The sequence below is a fragment of the Pteropus alecto genome, unplaced genomic scaffold (genome assembly GCF_000325575.1).
Source record: "Pteropus alecto unplaced genomic scaffold, ASM32557v1 scaffold3, whole genome shotgun sequence".
NCBI classification, from domain to species: Eukaryota; Metazoa; Chordata; class Mammalia; order Chiroptera; family Pteropodidae; genus Pteropus; species Pteropus alecto.
In genome coordinates, this window is record NW_006442484.1 from 14118163 (window position 1) to 14134104 (window position 15942).

Genomic DNA, 15942 nt, shown 5'->3' on the forward strand with positions numbered 1-15942 from the left:
TTTAGTGGTTTCACAAAAACATTTAAGATGGCCAGGGTCCAGCAGAAGCTAGCCATGGAAGATGATATGCAGTTGACAGACTTCTAAGTAGAATTTTGAAGAAAAGTAGAGACATGGGCAGACCGAGAAGAATAAATAAAACAAGGCTTTCTAGTAAGGGTGAGGAATTGTTTAAGTCATTACTTAGAAGAAAGAAAAATAATGTAAACATGGAATATATGTGTATACATAGATGTATTTTCATAGGCTGGCTTTTTTGAGAAAGACATTCCTCTTCCCCCAATTTTAGTGCTAGCTCTCTATATAAATCTTTAAGCAATTGCAAAACTACATGGACTAGCAAGAGATGTTATGTAGTATTATTTTTTAAAATCATATTAGAAAGTTTTGCTCTGGAACGAATATATTAACTTTTTCATTATCTAATGTTTTTGTAGATGTTATTCCACAATCTATGCAAGATTTGCTGTGTATGAATAATGACTTTCCTCCAAGAGCACATTGCCTGGTAAGATGGTAGGTATACATTTTACAAAGATAACTTTTTGTGTGTGTGTCAGGGAGGCCCCAGACTACCTCCAGGTTTGATAATTTGCTAGGAGGACCCGCAGGACTTAGTATATAACCTTACTTACTGATATGATTCATTATAGTGACAGCATGCAAAGCAAAATCAGCAAAGGGGAATGTGTCTGAGGCAAAGTTTGAAGAAAGTGCAAGTGTTTAAGAGTCCTTTCCTAATGGATTCATAAAGTCATACTTAATTCCCTTACCAACAGGTTGTGACAACACATATGAAATGTTTGCCAGGGAAGCTTATTAGAGGCTTTGCTCTCAGGGTTTTTATTTGGGGGCTGTTACCCTCTGACTGGTACATGACAAAATTTCAGACTCCCAGAAGGAAAGTGGGTGTTCAGCATAAACCACATTGTACAGTTTAGGCACAGTAACTCTTTATCATTTAGAGCACTAGTAGGAACCCTTCCCAAATTCAAGTTCCCAGGTGCCAGCCAAAGGTCAGCCTTGCAAGCAGATTCTTCTGAGGATAGTAGTCATAGGCCTGCTGTTAACCCTTTTCTGCACAGTATGTGTCATATTCGAGGGTCCTGTCTAACCTGATTCTGATTAGCATAACTCTTAAATATCATAGAAAACTTAATATGTACTGTCAGAAATTGAATTGAAATAAAATGTTGACCTCAGTTACATGATAACGTTAGAGTTCTAAATTATAAATGTGATGCATTAATATAAGTAGTACATCACATTTAAAAAGTCCCTATCTCTTTTAATTATTCAAAGTATGTTTGAACTTTATTTTGGAGGGGGTGGCATTAAAATGCATCAAAATGGCCCAAATACAAGTATATGGTTAAGAAAAGAGACCTAGTTTAAGGGAATTTATATAGTAGTTTTAAATTATTCTGTTGGTGTGAGTTGGTCTTTTGAGCTTTAATTAAAGAATTTCTAAGAGGAAAGTAATATCTGTGTTCCTTTTTTCTTCATTTCATTTCGATTACCATAACAAGCAGAATGTTCAGCACACTGAAAAAAGAAAATTATTGCAAGTACAAATAAAGTGGTACTTAAACAAATAAAGTGGAACTTAAACAATTTAAACTATAAAAGGAATTTAGTAAATTACCCTTTTAATTTAGTCCATCCATATTCTCCTGATCTTTTAAAATGCAAATGTATACATTTAACATGACAAAATACATCAGTAAGCAGCATGTTATCATAGAGTATCACTTTCATGCATGCATTCATTTATTCAACATTAATTGAACATCTCCAGTTTGCCCAGACACTGAATTAGACAAACTTATATTTAATTTATGGTTCCAGTACTTATTATCTCTGCAACTTTGGGCAAGTTGCTTAAGTTCTCTGAGTTGATTTCTACATTGGTAGTCAGAATAATAAATAACACGCACCTTTAAGAGTAATTGTGAGGATTTAATAAGGTAATTGCTTATGTTTATCAAAATCTGAATGCTGTTATATAATTTCTGTTGAGCTTTTTAATATATATTTCCAAACTCTGTGTTTGGCACATAGTCCATAGTTCAAAAGTATTTGTTGAACGAATAAATGAAACCTTTTTATGTATTAATGAATCACTTGTTAGTGATTTCAGTGTATTAATGAATATCACTTGTTAGCTTTTATTAACCTTTCCATTTACTTTTAAAAATTATTTTTAAAATTAACATATAGTAAAATTGACCTTTTTTTTTTTTGATGAACAGTTCACTGAACTTTTAACACATATATAGGTTTTTTTAAACTACTACAGTCAGGATATACAACAGTTCTATAACCTCCCAAAAAACTCCTCTTGTTTGTTATAGTCTCTGGCAATCACTGATATGTTCTTAGTCACTATTGTTTTGTCCTTTCAAGAATGCCATAGAGATGGAATCGTGTAATAACCTTTGAGACTGGCTTCTTTCACTCAACTCAATGCTTTTGAGACCCTTTGAAGTAATTCTGTATCAGTAATTTTTTCCTTTTTATCGCTGAGTAGTAGTCTATTGTAAGGATATACCACAGTTTGTTTACTCAATCACTTGTTAAAGGATAGGATTATTTCTAGGTTTGGGCCTTTAAGTATAAAGCTAATATAAATAGGTGTACAGATTTTTGTGTGAAAATATGTTTTTCAGTTCACTTTGGTGAATATCTGGGGTGAGAATGCTAAGTTATATGGTAGGTGTACATTTAACTTTATAAGAAATGGCCAAACTGATTGCCAGAGTGACTGTACTATTTTGCATTCACAACAACAATGTATGACAACCACACCAGTACTTAGTGTCAGTATTTTTTAATTTAGACATTCTAATAGGTGTTTTGTAGTCTCTCATCCTAGTTTTAATTTGAATTTTTAACATCTTTCGTGTGTTTATTTGCTGTCATATGGTGAAGTGTCTTCAGATCTTTTTAATTGGATTGTTTTCCACTGTTGAGTTTTGAGAATTCATTGTATGTTCCAAATACAAATATTTTCTTCCAGACAGTAGCCTATCTTGTATTCTTAGCATTTCCTTTTCCAGAATAAATTTTTAAATTTGATGAAATTGTTTGTCAAGTTTACTTTATGGATCTTGATTTTTGTGCCACCTCTAAGAATCCTTGCACCAGGTTACAGAACTTTCTCCTGTTTTTGAAAAAATAAACTTAAATTTTTGGTTTAGATTAGATTTACAAAAAAGTTGCAAAGATAGTACAGACTGTTTCAGTATACCCTTCACCCAGTTTTCCTTACTGTTAACAGCTTACATTATCATGGAACATGTGTAAAAGCTGAGAAACCAACATTGATACATTATTATTAGCTAAATGTTAAGTAGTTTTTCCACTAATGTTTTGGTTTTTTCTGTTCCAGGATCTAAATCAGGATACCACATTGCATTTAGTCATCAGGTCTCTAATTTTTTAGTTTTTGGTTTATGAAAGTTTCTCGGTCTTTCCTTATTTTTCATCATCTGATAATTTTGAGGTATTTTGTGTGATCTCCTTCAATTTGGGAGTGTGTCTTTTTCTTATGATTATACTTGGGTTACGGGCTTTTGGAAAGAATATCAAAAAGGCGAAGTGCCTTTTTCAGCATATATGAGAAGGTCATGTTATCAATGTGACTTAATCACTAGAGATGTTGACTTTGATCACACGATCAATTCTGTGTTTTATTCTAAAAGTTTTACATTTCATATTTAGATCTGTTATCTATTTCAAGTTAATTTTTGTGTAAGGTATGAGGTTTAGTTCTTTTCTGCATTATGAGTGTTCAGTTGTTCCAACACCATTTGTTGAAAGAGTTTCCTTTCTCCATTGACTTTTTCATCTTTGTCAAAAATCATTTGGCCATATTTGTGTGGGTTTATGTCTGGACACTCTTGGTTTCTGTAGTTTTATAATAAGTCTTTAAAGTAGGTACTGTGATTTCTCCAGCTTTGTTCCTTTCAATGTTTTGGCTATTCTAGCTCCTTTGCTTTCCCATTTACATTTTGGAATTGGTTTGTCTATACCTACAAAAAGTCTTGGTGTAAGTTTGATTGGAATTACTTTAAATCTCTAGATTGGTTTGGAGAGAATTGATATCTTTACTATTCTGTGTCTTCCATTTTATGAACATGGTTGGTCTCTCCAAATTTTTAGCTTTTCTTTGGTTTCTTTCATTAGTGTCTTAAAGTTTTCAGCATACAGAGCCTGTATATATTTTGTTAGATTTATACAGAATTATTTTCTTTTTTTTTAAAAGGAGCTATTATAATGGTATTTTTTTTTTAATTTTATTTCCAGCTATATGTTGCTAGTATGTCAGAATATGACTGATTTTTGTTCATTGACCTTATATTCTACGACGTTACTACATTTAGTTATTAGTTCTAGCAGGAGTTTTGTAGTGTCTTTAGGGTTTTTCATGTAAACAATCATGTCTGTGAATAGAGTTAGTTTGATTTCTTCCTTAACAATCTGTGTGTCTTTTTTTTCCCCTTACCTTTTAAACTGGCTAGAGATTCCAGTAAAATACTGAATAGGAATAGTGAGAATGGAAGTCTTTGCATTGTTCTGATCTCATTTAGTCTTTTACCATTATGATGTTAGCTATAGGTTTTTCATAGCTGCTCTTTATCAGGTTGAGAAAATTTTTTTCTGTTCCTAGTTTCCTGAGAGTTTTCATCATGAATGGATGTTGAATTTTGTCAAATGCTTTTTCTGCTTAAATGGATATGATCTTTTGTTTCTTCTTTACATTTTTAATACGGTTATTACATTGATTGAATTTTGGATATCTAATTAGCTCTGCTTTCCCAAGATAAACTCTATTGTTGTGTAATTTGTATTTCTGCTTAAATACATATTAATGGATTTGATGTGCTAATATTTTTGTTGAGGTCTGTGTGTTTGTGAGGAACATTTATAGTTTTTTTATACTTTTTTTTTGGTATTAGAAAATTGCTGGCCTTGTGATGTGAGTTGGGAAGTATTTTGTTCTATTTTAATTTTTGGAAGATATTGTGTAAAATTGAAGTTACCTTTAAATGTTTAGTAGAATTTGCCATTGAAACCATCTGGCCCTGAAGTTTTTAACTCTATTCAGGTGGTGATCCCTTCTAGGGTCCAGGCTTTAAGCAAAAGTCTCAGGTCCAATTCCTTGTCTCATGTACACCCATATCCCTTAGGAACCATTCAAAATGTTACAACCTCTGTACTGATTTGGATTGATGGAAAGTCCACGCATAGACAATGCTTCAATAAATCTGGAAGATACAGAAGAAAGTTTAGGTTACTTTGTAAAGAGATTGGTGACATCATTGAAAACATATACAACTTACTACTCCTAGTGCCTCATAAGCAAGGGCATGGTTGTGGATGATAATATCTGCGTGATAATATGCTTTGGAAGCATAGTTTCCAGAACTCACCTTATTTATATTTATTAGGAGCTGTGGTATTCTTGGACATAACCTAGTCTGGATACATGCCACAGACTACCTCAATCTCAGAGTTATATAATTCACATTATTAGTGCTAGGCTAAACCACATGGTATTCTCAGACATTAACAGACTTTTCCTATGTCATTCTTAGGCTTTGTAGTCTATTAAAGCATGGTTAGTTTTGCAGACATGTCTGTGAGTCATACTGATAGCTTTTAGTGGCTAAACAGCTTATCCTGTAACATCTCAATCCCTAGTTCCTAGCTGTTAGGACCAATATTCAGAGTTGATAATTTTCTGGGTTTCTTCAGAGTCATCTTGCATGCTTGCTATTGCCTTTCAGTTCCCTCTTTGTTTCTGTCCTCCAGTAATCTCCTTTTCATTCCTTCAATTACCAGGTATTTTGGTGTGTTTGGGGAAGGGCGGGGGAGTCTGCGTCATGTCAGTCAGCCCTATTGCTTTCATTTTTTTCATTTGATCTTTCTTAAAGATTAGAAGGTCAACACTCAAACTTTTGAGAATTTGAAAATTAGGCGTATTAAAAGTATATGTGTTTTCTTTTTTTAAGAGAAACATTGTTTTGAAAACATTTACTGTGAGCCAGATACTGGGATAACATGGGTAAAATATGATCCCTGTTTCAGTAAGCTTTGGGATTAGTAGGGGGACAGATAAAGCAACAAATGGCAACACTATTGATAGATGCTCTCATAGAGTACAGCACGGAGCTTGATGCATACTCAAGGAGGTACCCCCTTTTCAGACAGATTAAGTCAGAAAAGTGTTTCCAGAAGAAGCATTACCTCACCTGAATCCTGAAAGATAAGCGAGAATAAGCCAGGTGAAGTTAGTTAAAAAGATATTCAAGGAAGAAGATTTATTAGAAGGGATGGTGCTTAAATTTTGAAACCTGCAAATAGTTTGGTAAGCCTGTAGTATTGTAGCAGAAGATTGAGAATGGCAGAAGATGAGAAAGGATCGGGTATATTTTGGGCCTAATGTGGATGAAACATCTTAAGAAGATTTTATAATGTTCTCATCCTTCTGTTTTTTATAGAATTTTAAAATTATAATTATTAAAAATTAAAATTCTTAAAATTTGTAAGATTATTTGCCATGCTTCTTAGTAACTGAAGCATGAAGTTTTCACCTATAAATACTTCCTTTTTAAAAATTAAACTAAACTTAATGCTAAAGCAGTGACATTGGAGATTTGAAACTATTATGCAAAATATTCATTTATACCATTTATATGCCATTAGTATAAGTTGACCCTGTCAGAATGAGTTAAAATGCTTATATGATTAACTTACATTTTCAAATCAAACTTTAGAAAATAGAATTTTGACGTATATGTTAAATGCTTAATTTTGATAGTTCAAGTTTATTAATCTACATCTATTTTGATATCTTATAATTTCAGTTTCTTTATCAGACATCTGTCAAATTAACTCTTGAGCCTGTTTAACTGTTTTAAGAGTATTTTATAAAACGTCTTTAAAAGATATGTGGGCATGATCAATTTTTATGGTCTTGGCAAGATAATTGATCTTAATGATGTGATTTGTTGAATGCTTCTCTCCACCTTTTTATATATCCTTTAAATATCTTCTAATGGCTGATTCCTAAAACCATCATTAGGGATATATCCCCTTCATAAATTGTTATTCCTTAAAATAAATAGCCCTGGAAATGACACAAATTAGCATTAGAAGACATTTATGCCCAAATGTAAATTCATGAGATCTTTACTGAGCAGAGGTTTTAATAAGGCAGGAAATTGAACCTCTGTACCTCATAAAGATGTCCACACCCTAAAACCTGTGAATACAGATAATGTGGCAAGAAGGAATCAAGGGAAAAGATGGAATTAGGGTCACTAATCAGTAGACTTTAAGATTTATCCTACATTATCTGGGTGTATCCAGTGTTCTTAAAAGTGGAAGAAAGAGGCAGAAGAGACTCAGCGTCAGAGTGATGTGATGTGAGAAGAACTTAGCCTGCTGTTGCTGGATTGAAAAGTGGAAGAAGATGGCCATGAGCCAAGGAACAAAGGAAGCCTCTAGAAACAGGGAAAGGCAAAGAATGGATTCTCTCTTGGAGCCTCCAGAATAAATACAGCCTTGCTGATAACATTTTTTAGCCTGGCGATACTTGTGTCACACTTCTGATCTACAGAACTGTAAGATAATACACTTGGGTTGTTTTAAGCCACTAAGTTTGTGATGTTTTGTTAGAGGAGCAATATGAAAATAATACAGAAAACGAGACCATAAATGTTATATGCTCGGGGAGGTTCTACTGAAATTGGAAAATTACACTGAAAGTACAGCTAGAATTAACTGAAGCAAATTTTGTCTCTATGATTTTGCTTTGGTGGAACAGAAGGAAGATTAGAAAAAAAGGGTCAGAACTTAAGAAATCTGTGGGTCAGTGTCAGATGTTTCAAAGCCTACTTGTAATGGAAGTCCCAGGTAAAGAGAAAGGGGCAGGAAAAAAAAAATTAAAGAAATAATGGCTGAAAACTTCCCAGATTTGATGAAAAACTTAGGGACCCAGAAATCTCAATGAACCCCAAGTAGGATAAACACAAAGAGAACCACACCTAGACACATTATGGTCAACTTGCTGAAACCCAAAAACAAAGAGAATCTTGAAAGCAGCAACAGAAAAATGACACATCCTGTACAGGGGGACAATACTGTTTGCTGACTTCTCAAAAACACTGGAGGCTAGAGGGCTGTGCAGTGACATATTCAGAGTGCTGAAAGGAAAAACTCAACCAAGAATTCTATATCTAGCAAAACTATCTTTCCAAAAGTAAAGGTCGAATAACAACATTGTCATATAAACAAAGACTGAGGGAATTCATTATAGGCATATCTACCTTACAGGCAGAATTAAAAGAAACAGATGGTAACTTGGTTCCAGAAGATCATTGGAAATACTCTAGTGAATATAAAAGATATATCCTCTTAATTAAAATATTTCTTAAACAATTATAGCACTGTATTGTTGGGTTTATATATGTAACATGTAATATTTATGACAATATTGCACAAAGGAAGAGGGGTGGAAATTAGAATTATACTCTATAAAATTTGTTAAATTTTACGAGTTAACCTGAATAGACTTTAAATGAAAGATACAGATTGGAATATCCAAGGATAGCTGGGGGGATAAAAATTTAAAAAAGCAATTGTTTATTGAACATCTCTATTTTAACAGGTTTTTTGTAGATGCTGGGTATTTAAATATGTCCAGTAAATGTCTTTTTTATTGTTTATTGCCACAGTTTTTGGCGATCCAATATTTTATGCACATATTCTTTATATTATTTGAAGAGGCTCTGAACATATTTTTTTCTAAAGTAATACATGCAAAACTTGTAAAATGATAACATTTAAAGTAGATGGTGTGGTTTTATGATTTTCCTATACAAGATTAATGACAGTGATATCAAATATCTGTCATTAATTGGTTAGTTGTTGTTGCTTTATTGGAGCAAGAAAGAAAAATGCATCTTAAAATAGACAAAAATGAATGATTGGTCTGTGTTTCTCAGTCAGAGGATGTGATGCTAAGACACATTTATATTTAAATTTAGTATTTAGCATACTAAATTGTTTTATCTGTTAGAAAAAATAATTATATTATTAAAAATTGCCATAGTGGGATTCTTATTTGTGTAGATATGTTTAAGCTTCTAGTAAATGACTAGAGTAGAACTTGTAGGAAATATAAAGATTTATTAATGAAACTCATTATTTTACATTATTTTACATTACATTCCTCCACTTTTTCCACTCTCTCTTCCCCATCCCTTCCATTTTCACACACACAAACACACAAAGGGAGCTAAAATGTCTCATACTTCTTAATTTTGGCCAAACAAGCAAGAAATATGGGAAAAATAGAATATGTCCATCGATATTTTTTATGAGTATGTGCGTTATATGTGGATATATTTCTGTGGTTTTGATTCGGAATTTTTTTTATAAATGAGATTTCACTGTACATATTGTTCTGGTATTTTTTTTTTTTCCCAGCATTTCATGACAGCTTTTATGTCAGTAAATTCAGATATACCTTATTTTTTTTTTTTTATTGATAAGTATTCCATAGTATGGGGGGAGTGTACATTATTATTTATCTTTCTCTATTGAAGGATATTTTATGTCATGTCTAATTTATTACACACTATATAATGAACATCATCATAAATTTTTTTTGTGCATTTGTATGAATGTTTTTGTAGCATAGATATAAAGAGATATTATTAGTTCAAAGTTTGCAAATTTTAAATATTGATATATTTTGCTTTTTGCCATCCAAAAATGTTTTGAAAGTTTATACCACCACCTGTGGTATATCCCAAACTCTTGCCAACACTGGCTTTTATCAATATTTTATATTTTTTGCTAGTTTAATAGGTTAACAGTGATATCGTGTTTTAATTTTTATTTTCTTAATCACTAGTGAGGTCGAACTTCTTTTAATAGTATTATTAGCTCTTTATATTTCTTATTCTTTAAAATATATATTAGTTTTACTCCTTTTTTTTTTACTCTGGTAAAACATACATAACAAACATTGACTATTTTAATCATTTTTAAATGTACAATTCAGTGGCTTTAAGTACATTCATATTTTTGTGCAACCATCGCCACTCTCCATCTCCAGAACTTTTTCATCATCTCATATTGAAACTCTGTATGCATTGAACAGTAATTCCCCATTCCTTACTCCCTCAAGCCCTAGTAACCACCATTTTACTTTCTTTCTCTGTGAACTTGCCTGCTCTGTGTAACTCGTAAAAGTGGAATCATACAATATTTATCGTTTTGTGATTGGCTTATTTCACTTAGCATGGTATCTTCAAGGTCTGTCTGTATTGTAGCATGTATCAAATTTTTTTTTAAGACTGAAGAGTAATTTATTATGTGTATATGTAGCATATTTTGTTTATCCATCTATTAATAGATATTTGGGTTGTTTCTACCTTTTGACTTTTACGGATAATGCTGCTGTGAACATGGGTGTTAAGATATTTCTTTGAGTCCCTTCTTTTAATTGTTTGGGTATATAGGTCCTTCTATGCTTAAAAATTTTTAAGAACCACTGTACTGTTTTCCATAGCAGTTGTGCTGTGTTATATTCTCACCAGTTGTGCTCAAGGGTTCTGATTTCGCCATATCCTTTCTAGCAGTTGTTTTCTGTTTTGTTTTGTTTTGTTTTGCTTTTCATAATAGCCATCCTAATAAGTGTGAAGTGGTATCTCACTGTGGTTTTTGATTTACATTTCTCTAATAATTAGTGATATTGACCACATTTTTTTCTTGTCTTATTTGCTATTTGTATATCGTCATTGGAGTGATGTCTGTTCAGGTTTTTGTCTACTTTTTATCTGGTTGCTTGTTTTTTGTTGTTGATTTTTGCTCATTTTTTAAGCTCCCAGTTAATGTTTATTCACTTGAGAGCATGGTCTCAGTCCTCAGGTAGGTCTAGTATGGAAAATAAATCAATGACTTATATTGGTTCTTTAAAGATAATAATCATAGGAAAAGTACATTAGAGTTCATATTTAACAGGCTGATGAGGTGGTATTCAAAAGGGATCCATCAGGATTTTGATATTCAGTAATGGCAATAGAGTGGGGGGCATTTCAGGTGGAGAAAAAAAAGGATAGAATTTTTTTTTTCTAAATCTTTTTTTTTTTTTTTTTGGTGAGGCAACCTTTGGTTGACCTCACAGATTGCAAGGACCTTGTCAGTTTACAATCCTTTATTTTTTATTTATTTTTTTATTTTTTATGCCTACAGCACCTGGTTTTCCTAGGTGGTCTCCCATCCAAGTACTAACCAGGCTTGACCCTGCTTAGCTTCCAAGATCAGACGAGATTGGACTTGTTCAGGGTAGCATGGCTGTAGACTCAAGGATAGAATTTTATTGTAGATAAACAGAAATTAGTTTAGCTTGTTTTTAATGGGAGTATACACTGGCACAGTCTGTGTGTGTTTGGAGAGAGAGGAGTTACTGTGGCAACAGCTATCAATGGTAAAGATACAGATGTTCTTTTATTCAGCACCTTCCAGAAATTTATCCCACAGACATATTTGTAGAAATAGACAATCACACTATTGTTGCAGCAGCATAGAATTGGAAGCAAAGTACTTATTTTGCCATTTGTATATCATCATCAGAGTACAAAAATCAATAAGGGGATTAGCTTTAAAAAAAAAGGTACAGAAAAAAATATAGTATAATCTTAGTTGAAGATATTGTTAGTACATGAACAGATAGAATATTTCTGGAAGAATAACCAAGAAACTGTTGACAGTGGTTTCACTGTGGTGTGGGGAATGGCATGGAAAATGTTTTTTTCTTGTTTTCTTTCTTCCAAGGATGTTAAAAAAAAAAACCCAACTATTTTTAAAGATGTTTAGAGCTTAAAATTAAAAGCTCTGGGTTCCTTCCAGTATTTGATGCACATGTACTTAACTAGTTTTGATTTTAGGGGGTAGGAGGGTGAAAGTGAGGTGAGAAGATGAAATAAGTTTTTGTCATTTAGACAATAAACAGATTATGGGTTGGACTTTTAAAGAAATTTTTATTTACTGCCCTTTGGAGGATTTCTTGAGGATAATGTTCACAAAAATAAGCATTCACAACTCTTTACATATCCAGAGTTAAAATAAATTAGGCAAATGAGTAATGCCTCTCATAAATTATTTTCTGTATTTAAAGAAATTATTAAAAACACATTGAGGAGTGAATAGCACAGGATTTTTCAATAGGCAAGATCACCAGCCTAACCTTACATGTTTATAAAGTTTGGCTGCAGATTTGTTGTTTTTAAAGGACTTGACAACTAAATGAGAAGTTTTCGTTATTGTAAGATATCATAGCAAGAGTAAACCATTTTCTGATAATTTTGTGACTTCTATTTAATATGTTATTAAGTAAAAAGAATAAAAGAGTTCCTTAATTACGATACTTAAGTAAACTGTGTTCTCACTTTGAGACGGCACAAGTACATCATGGCTGGTAATTATTTTCCTGCTGTGTAAGGAATCTTATCAAACTTTCTCTTTCCACATTAGTGGACTGTTATCAGTTAATTAAAGCAAGACTTCAGTGTTGGCTTTCACCTTTTGTCTTTACAACTAAACTTTTAAAGCAAAACTGTTATTTAATGTTCTTTGTGATTCAGCAAATTGCTTCTAATTGGTAAAGAATAGAGGGGAAATAATAGTTGAATGATGGAAGTATTTCACTTAAATGAAGGAAATTCAAGTTGTAGGTTTAATTGCCCTTAAAAAAAAAGAAAGAAACACCTGTATTTTAAACCTGACTTGTTAAATTTCCTTCAGGGAAATTTTTTCATGTTATTTTTCAAATATTTTTTTATATTCTGAAGTTTTCCCTTGTTTAATTGTAGTGATTCTTTTTTTAAAGGTACGGATTGCGAGAATTCGTGGTGATCGCCCCTGCTGCAAACAGTGATGCGGTTCTCAGTGAATCTAAGTGCAATCTTCTTCTGAGTTCTGTGTCTATTGCTTTGGGAAACACTGGCTGGTAGGGGGACATTTTGAAAAACTTAGACTATGAATTAAAAACTTTTAAATTATGTTTTATGAAGGAAAATGGTTACCAAATGTTACGTTGTTTTTTTTTTTTAAATTATAATTATGATTAGTACTTGTACGTTTTTATATTGGAATATGGTATATAAAGACAAACTCAAAAAAATCTTTAGGGAGAAAGGTTTGTGAAGGGAAACTTACTGAAATACTCAATGAATATTTGAAATGGAGAGTAAATTATACTTTTTTGTGCTTTTCTTACATTTGTTTAGTTTATTTAAATTTTGTTACAAAATCTAATTGTAAAACTTGAGGACAGCATTGCCTTGTTAGATCTCAGCTGGGAACATGCTCATCAGATGGCTCAAATTTTTTGATGCTCTGCACATGTTTGCAAATGACTGAAAGTACTGCACTATTGATTTTGGGGTTACAAATAAATTTTGGTGAGTAGGCTAATTTGAACATATGGAAATTTATGAATAATGAGGGTCAACTGTATCTTCAAATGATAAAGTAAAAAATATTTCACCATAAGTGTCGGTTTGATTTGTATTATGTAATACCTGTGAATCAAGTCTTATCATGACTTTGGAAAGGCTACTATGATATGATTGCTTTTACTGAAGAAAATTTTTATTCTTTTTTCTTGATTCAGCCATTTTAAAACAATTTCCTGACCACAAAGTGCCACTAGGTGATAGTTTCTTCAGTTTACTAGTGTAAGGAGAAAAGGGATTAAATATGTCTTTGTTATCAGTCTATGGAGTATTTCTTGTTTAGTGCTTTTAAATATTTGAGATTAGTGTAATGTAACTGGAAAATTTCGAGATTTAGGAGATTTTCAGTGTTTAATACACTTATAGTCTATTCCTGTTCCTATAGCCAAGTGCCACTCTTCGTGCAAATTCATCACAAATGGCGAAGAATGTATGTGGGAGAATGTCAGGGTCCTGGTGTCCGAACTGATTTTGAAATGGTTCATCTTCGAAAAGTGCCAAATCAGTACACTCATTTATCAGGTCTGCTGGATATCTTCAAATCAAAGATTGTGAGTTGGCATTGATATTGTCAGTGTTATCTGGGATGAAGTAGCAATTTGGTAATTTGAGTATATAGAAATATTTCTCTATAATATCAATAATGTAATTACTTAGACACAGATATAATTGACTATATAAATTACTGTCATTTAAACAGTCTTCAGTTAGGTTTTTAGTGAACTAATGTTAATAATTAAACTGATTTTGTTTGTTCAGTTCGTTAACATTTATCTACTGTTATCTCTTTCTCCTGTAATAGTAATACAGCAGGTCTTCAAATAATGTCTTTTTGTTCAATATTGTTTCATTGTTTCTTTATAATGTTGAGGAAAAAAAAATCAATTCCAGGTTGGGGCCACTGTGTGTAGAGTTTGCACCTTCTACCCATGTCTGTGGGTTTTCTCTGAGGCCTCCAGTTTCCTCCCACATCCCAAAGATGTGCACGTGAGGTGAATTGGCGTGTATACATTGTCCCAGTGTGAGTGAATGTGGGTGTGTATGGGTGTGCCCTGGGATACAAGGGTGTCTTTGCCTGGGGTTGATTCCCACTTTTTGCCCTGAGCTGCCAGAATAGGCTCTGGCTACCTGTGACCATAAAATGGAAAAAGCAGGTTGGAAAATAATTGTCTTGTTTTTATTAATTTTTCTTACATGTATGCATAGCTCACATTTATTTCAGTTTTTAATATTTTTGGGTCTTTATTTAGAAGTTTGGTGATGTTTTGGTGACCCAAAATATGTTGTAGGAACTTTACTCTTGTTGATATCAAGTAGCCCATGGTAAAATTGGTTTTATTATATGTCGTTTTGTTTAAAGTTGCAGTTTTCAAGAACCTATCTATGATGTTAAGTGAGGACTTACTGTATTGCCAACCTCCTCAGATAAGTGGGCTTTAAATAGCTCCTTGTTTGGGACTTTGAGCCTTTTTTTTTTTTTTTTTCTTTTTCATGTGTGCATGTGGTGGGATGTGATGTTACTTATAGTAGTGAAGGATTTAATGTATATCCAATCATAGAGTACTGATTAAACTTATCCATCAGAGGACTATTACGTACTTACAGTTGTAGGTATTAATTAACATGAAAAGAGATTCATAATGTATTGTTAATCAGGAAATAACTAGTTACGAAATATACATAACATCCAAAAAATGGGATGTACATACAAAACATCCCATTTTTGTTAAAAAATATACATTTGCTTGGGTGCATATGAGTTTGGAAGAATGTATACCAAAATGCTAATATTGATTAGCTGATAAGATTGTTTTTTGTCTTTTATTATTGTTATTATTATTTTGTATGTTCTCTCTTTTCCCTCCCAAAGAGCATATATTACTCACATAAAAATAAGTTAAATTATCAGTGGGAAATAAAGAAGTAGCTTGTTTTTAAAGGACCTGCCCAAATGTAAAGATAGTGAACTTCTTGAGGTCTGAACTCTTTGAGTTCTGAATTGCCTTTCTTTTTTTCCAAATCTTCATTTGATTTGATATTTTTAAATAGGTCTGTCTTACAGTCTATGACAGCAGCAAGGCTAAATGGGATGTGCCCAATATATCCATTGTGTTCTGTAAAACCACTGTCACAGAGATACGGAGGACTTGCCTGTGCTACTCTGGGGAAAAAATGTGGGGTTTAAGTTGAAGAGCTATTAGTAAAGAGAGCAAAATCAGATAAGCAAGTGGTGGAGCAGATCCTCTACTTAGAGAAATATTCCCCTTAGTGCTTAAGTTGACATCCATTTTACTGTAGTGCTCAAACATGATTAACAAACTGATATCAGGTATCTCCTGATATGATACATTGAATAGGATATATCATCATATCTGTTACATATCTGCCAGAAATGTAACTATATAAA

The 15942-nt window shown here is 32.5% G+C and overlaps 1 protein-coding gene and 1 pseudogene across 1 annotated transcript in view; one reads left to right on the forward strand and one right to left on the reverse strand.

Moving 5' to 3' along the window:
- The window catches only part of RAB3GAP1 (RAB3 GTPase activating protein catalytic subunit 1), an 89095-nt gene that overhangs the window by 26691 nt on the left and 46462 nt on the right, over window positions 1-15942 (forward strand). The window contains exons 5-7 of the mRNA XM_006921033.3: window positions 438-516; window positions 12908-13027; window positions 13921-14086. Of these exons, the coding sequence (XP_006921095.1) occupies window positions 438-516; window positions 12908-13027; window positions 13921-14086 (365 nt within the window). The remainder of the gene's footprint in view (window positions 1-437; window positions 517-12907; window positions 13028-13920; window positions 14087-15942) is intronic.
- Window positions 11263-11381, reverse strand: LOC112470455 (annotated as a pseudogene).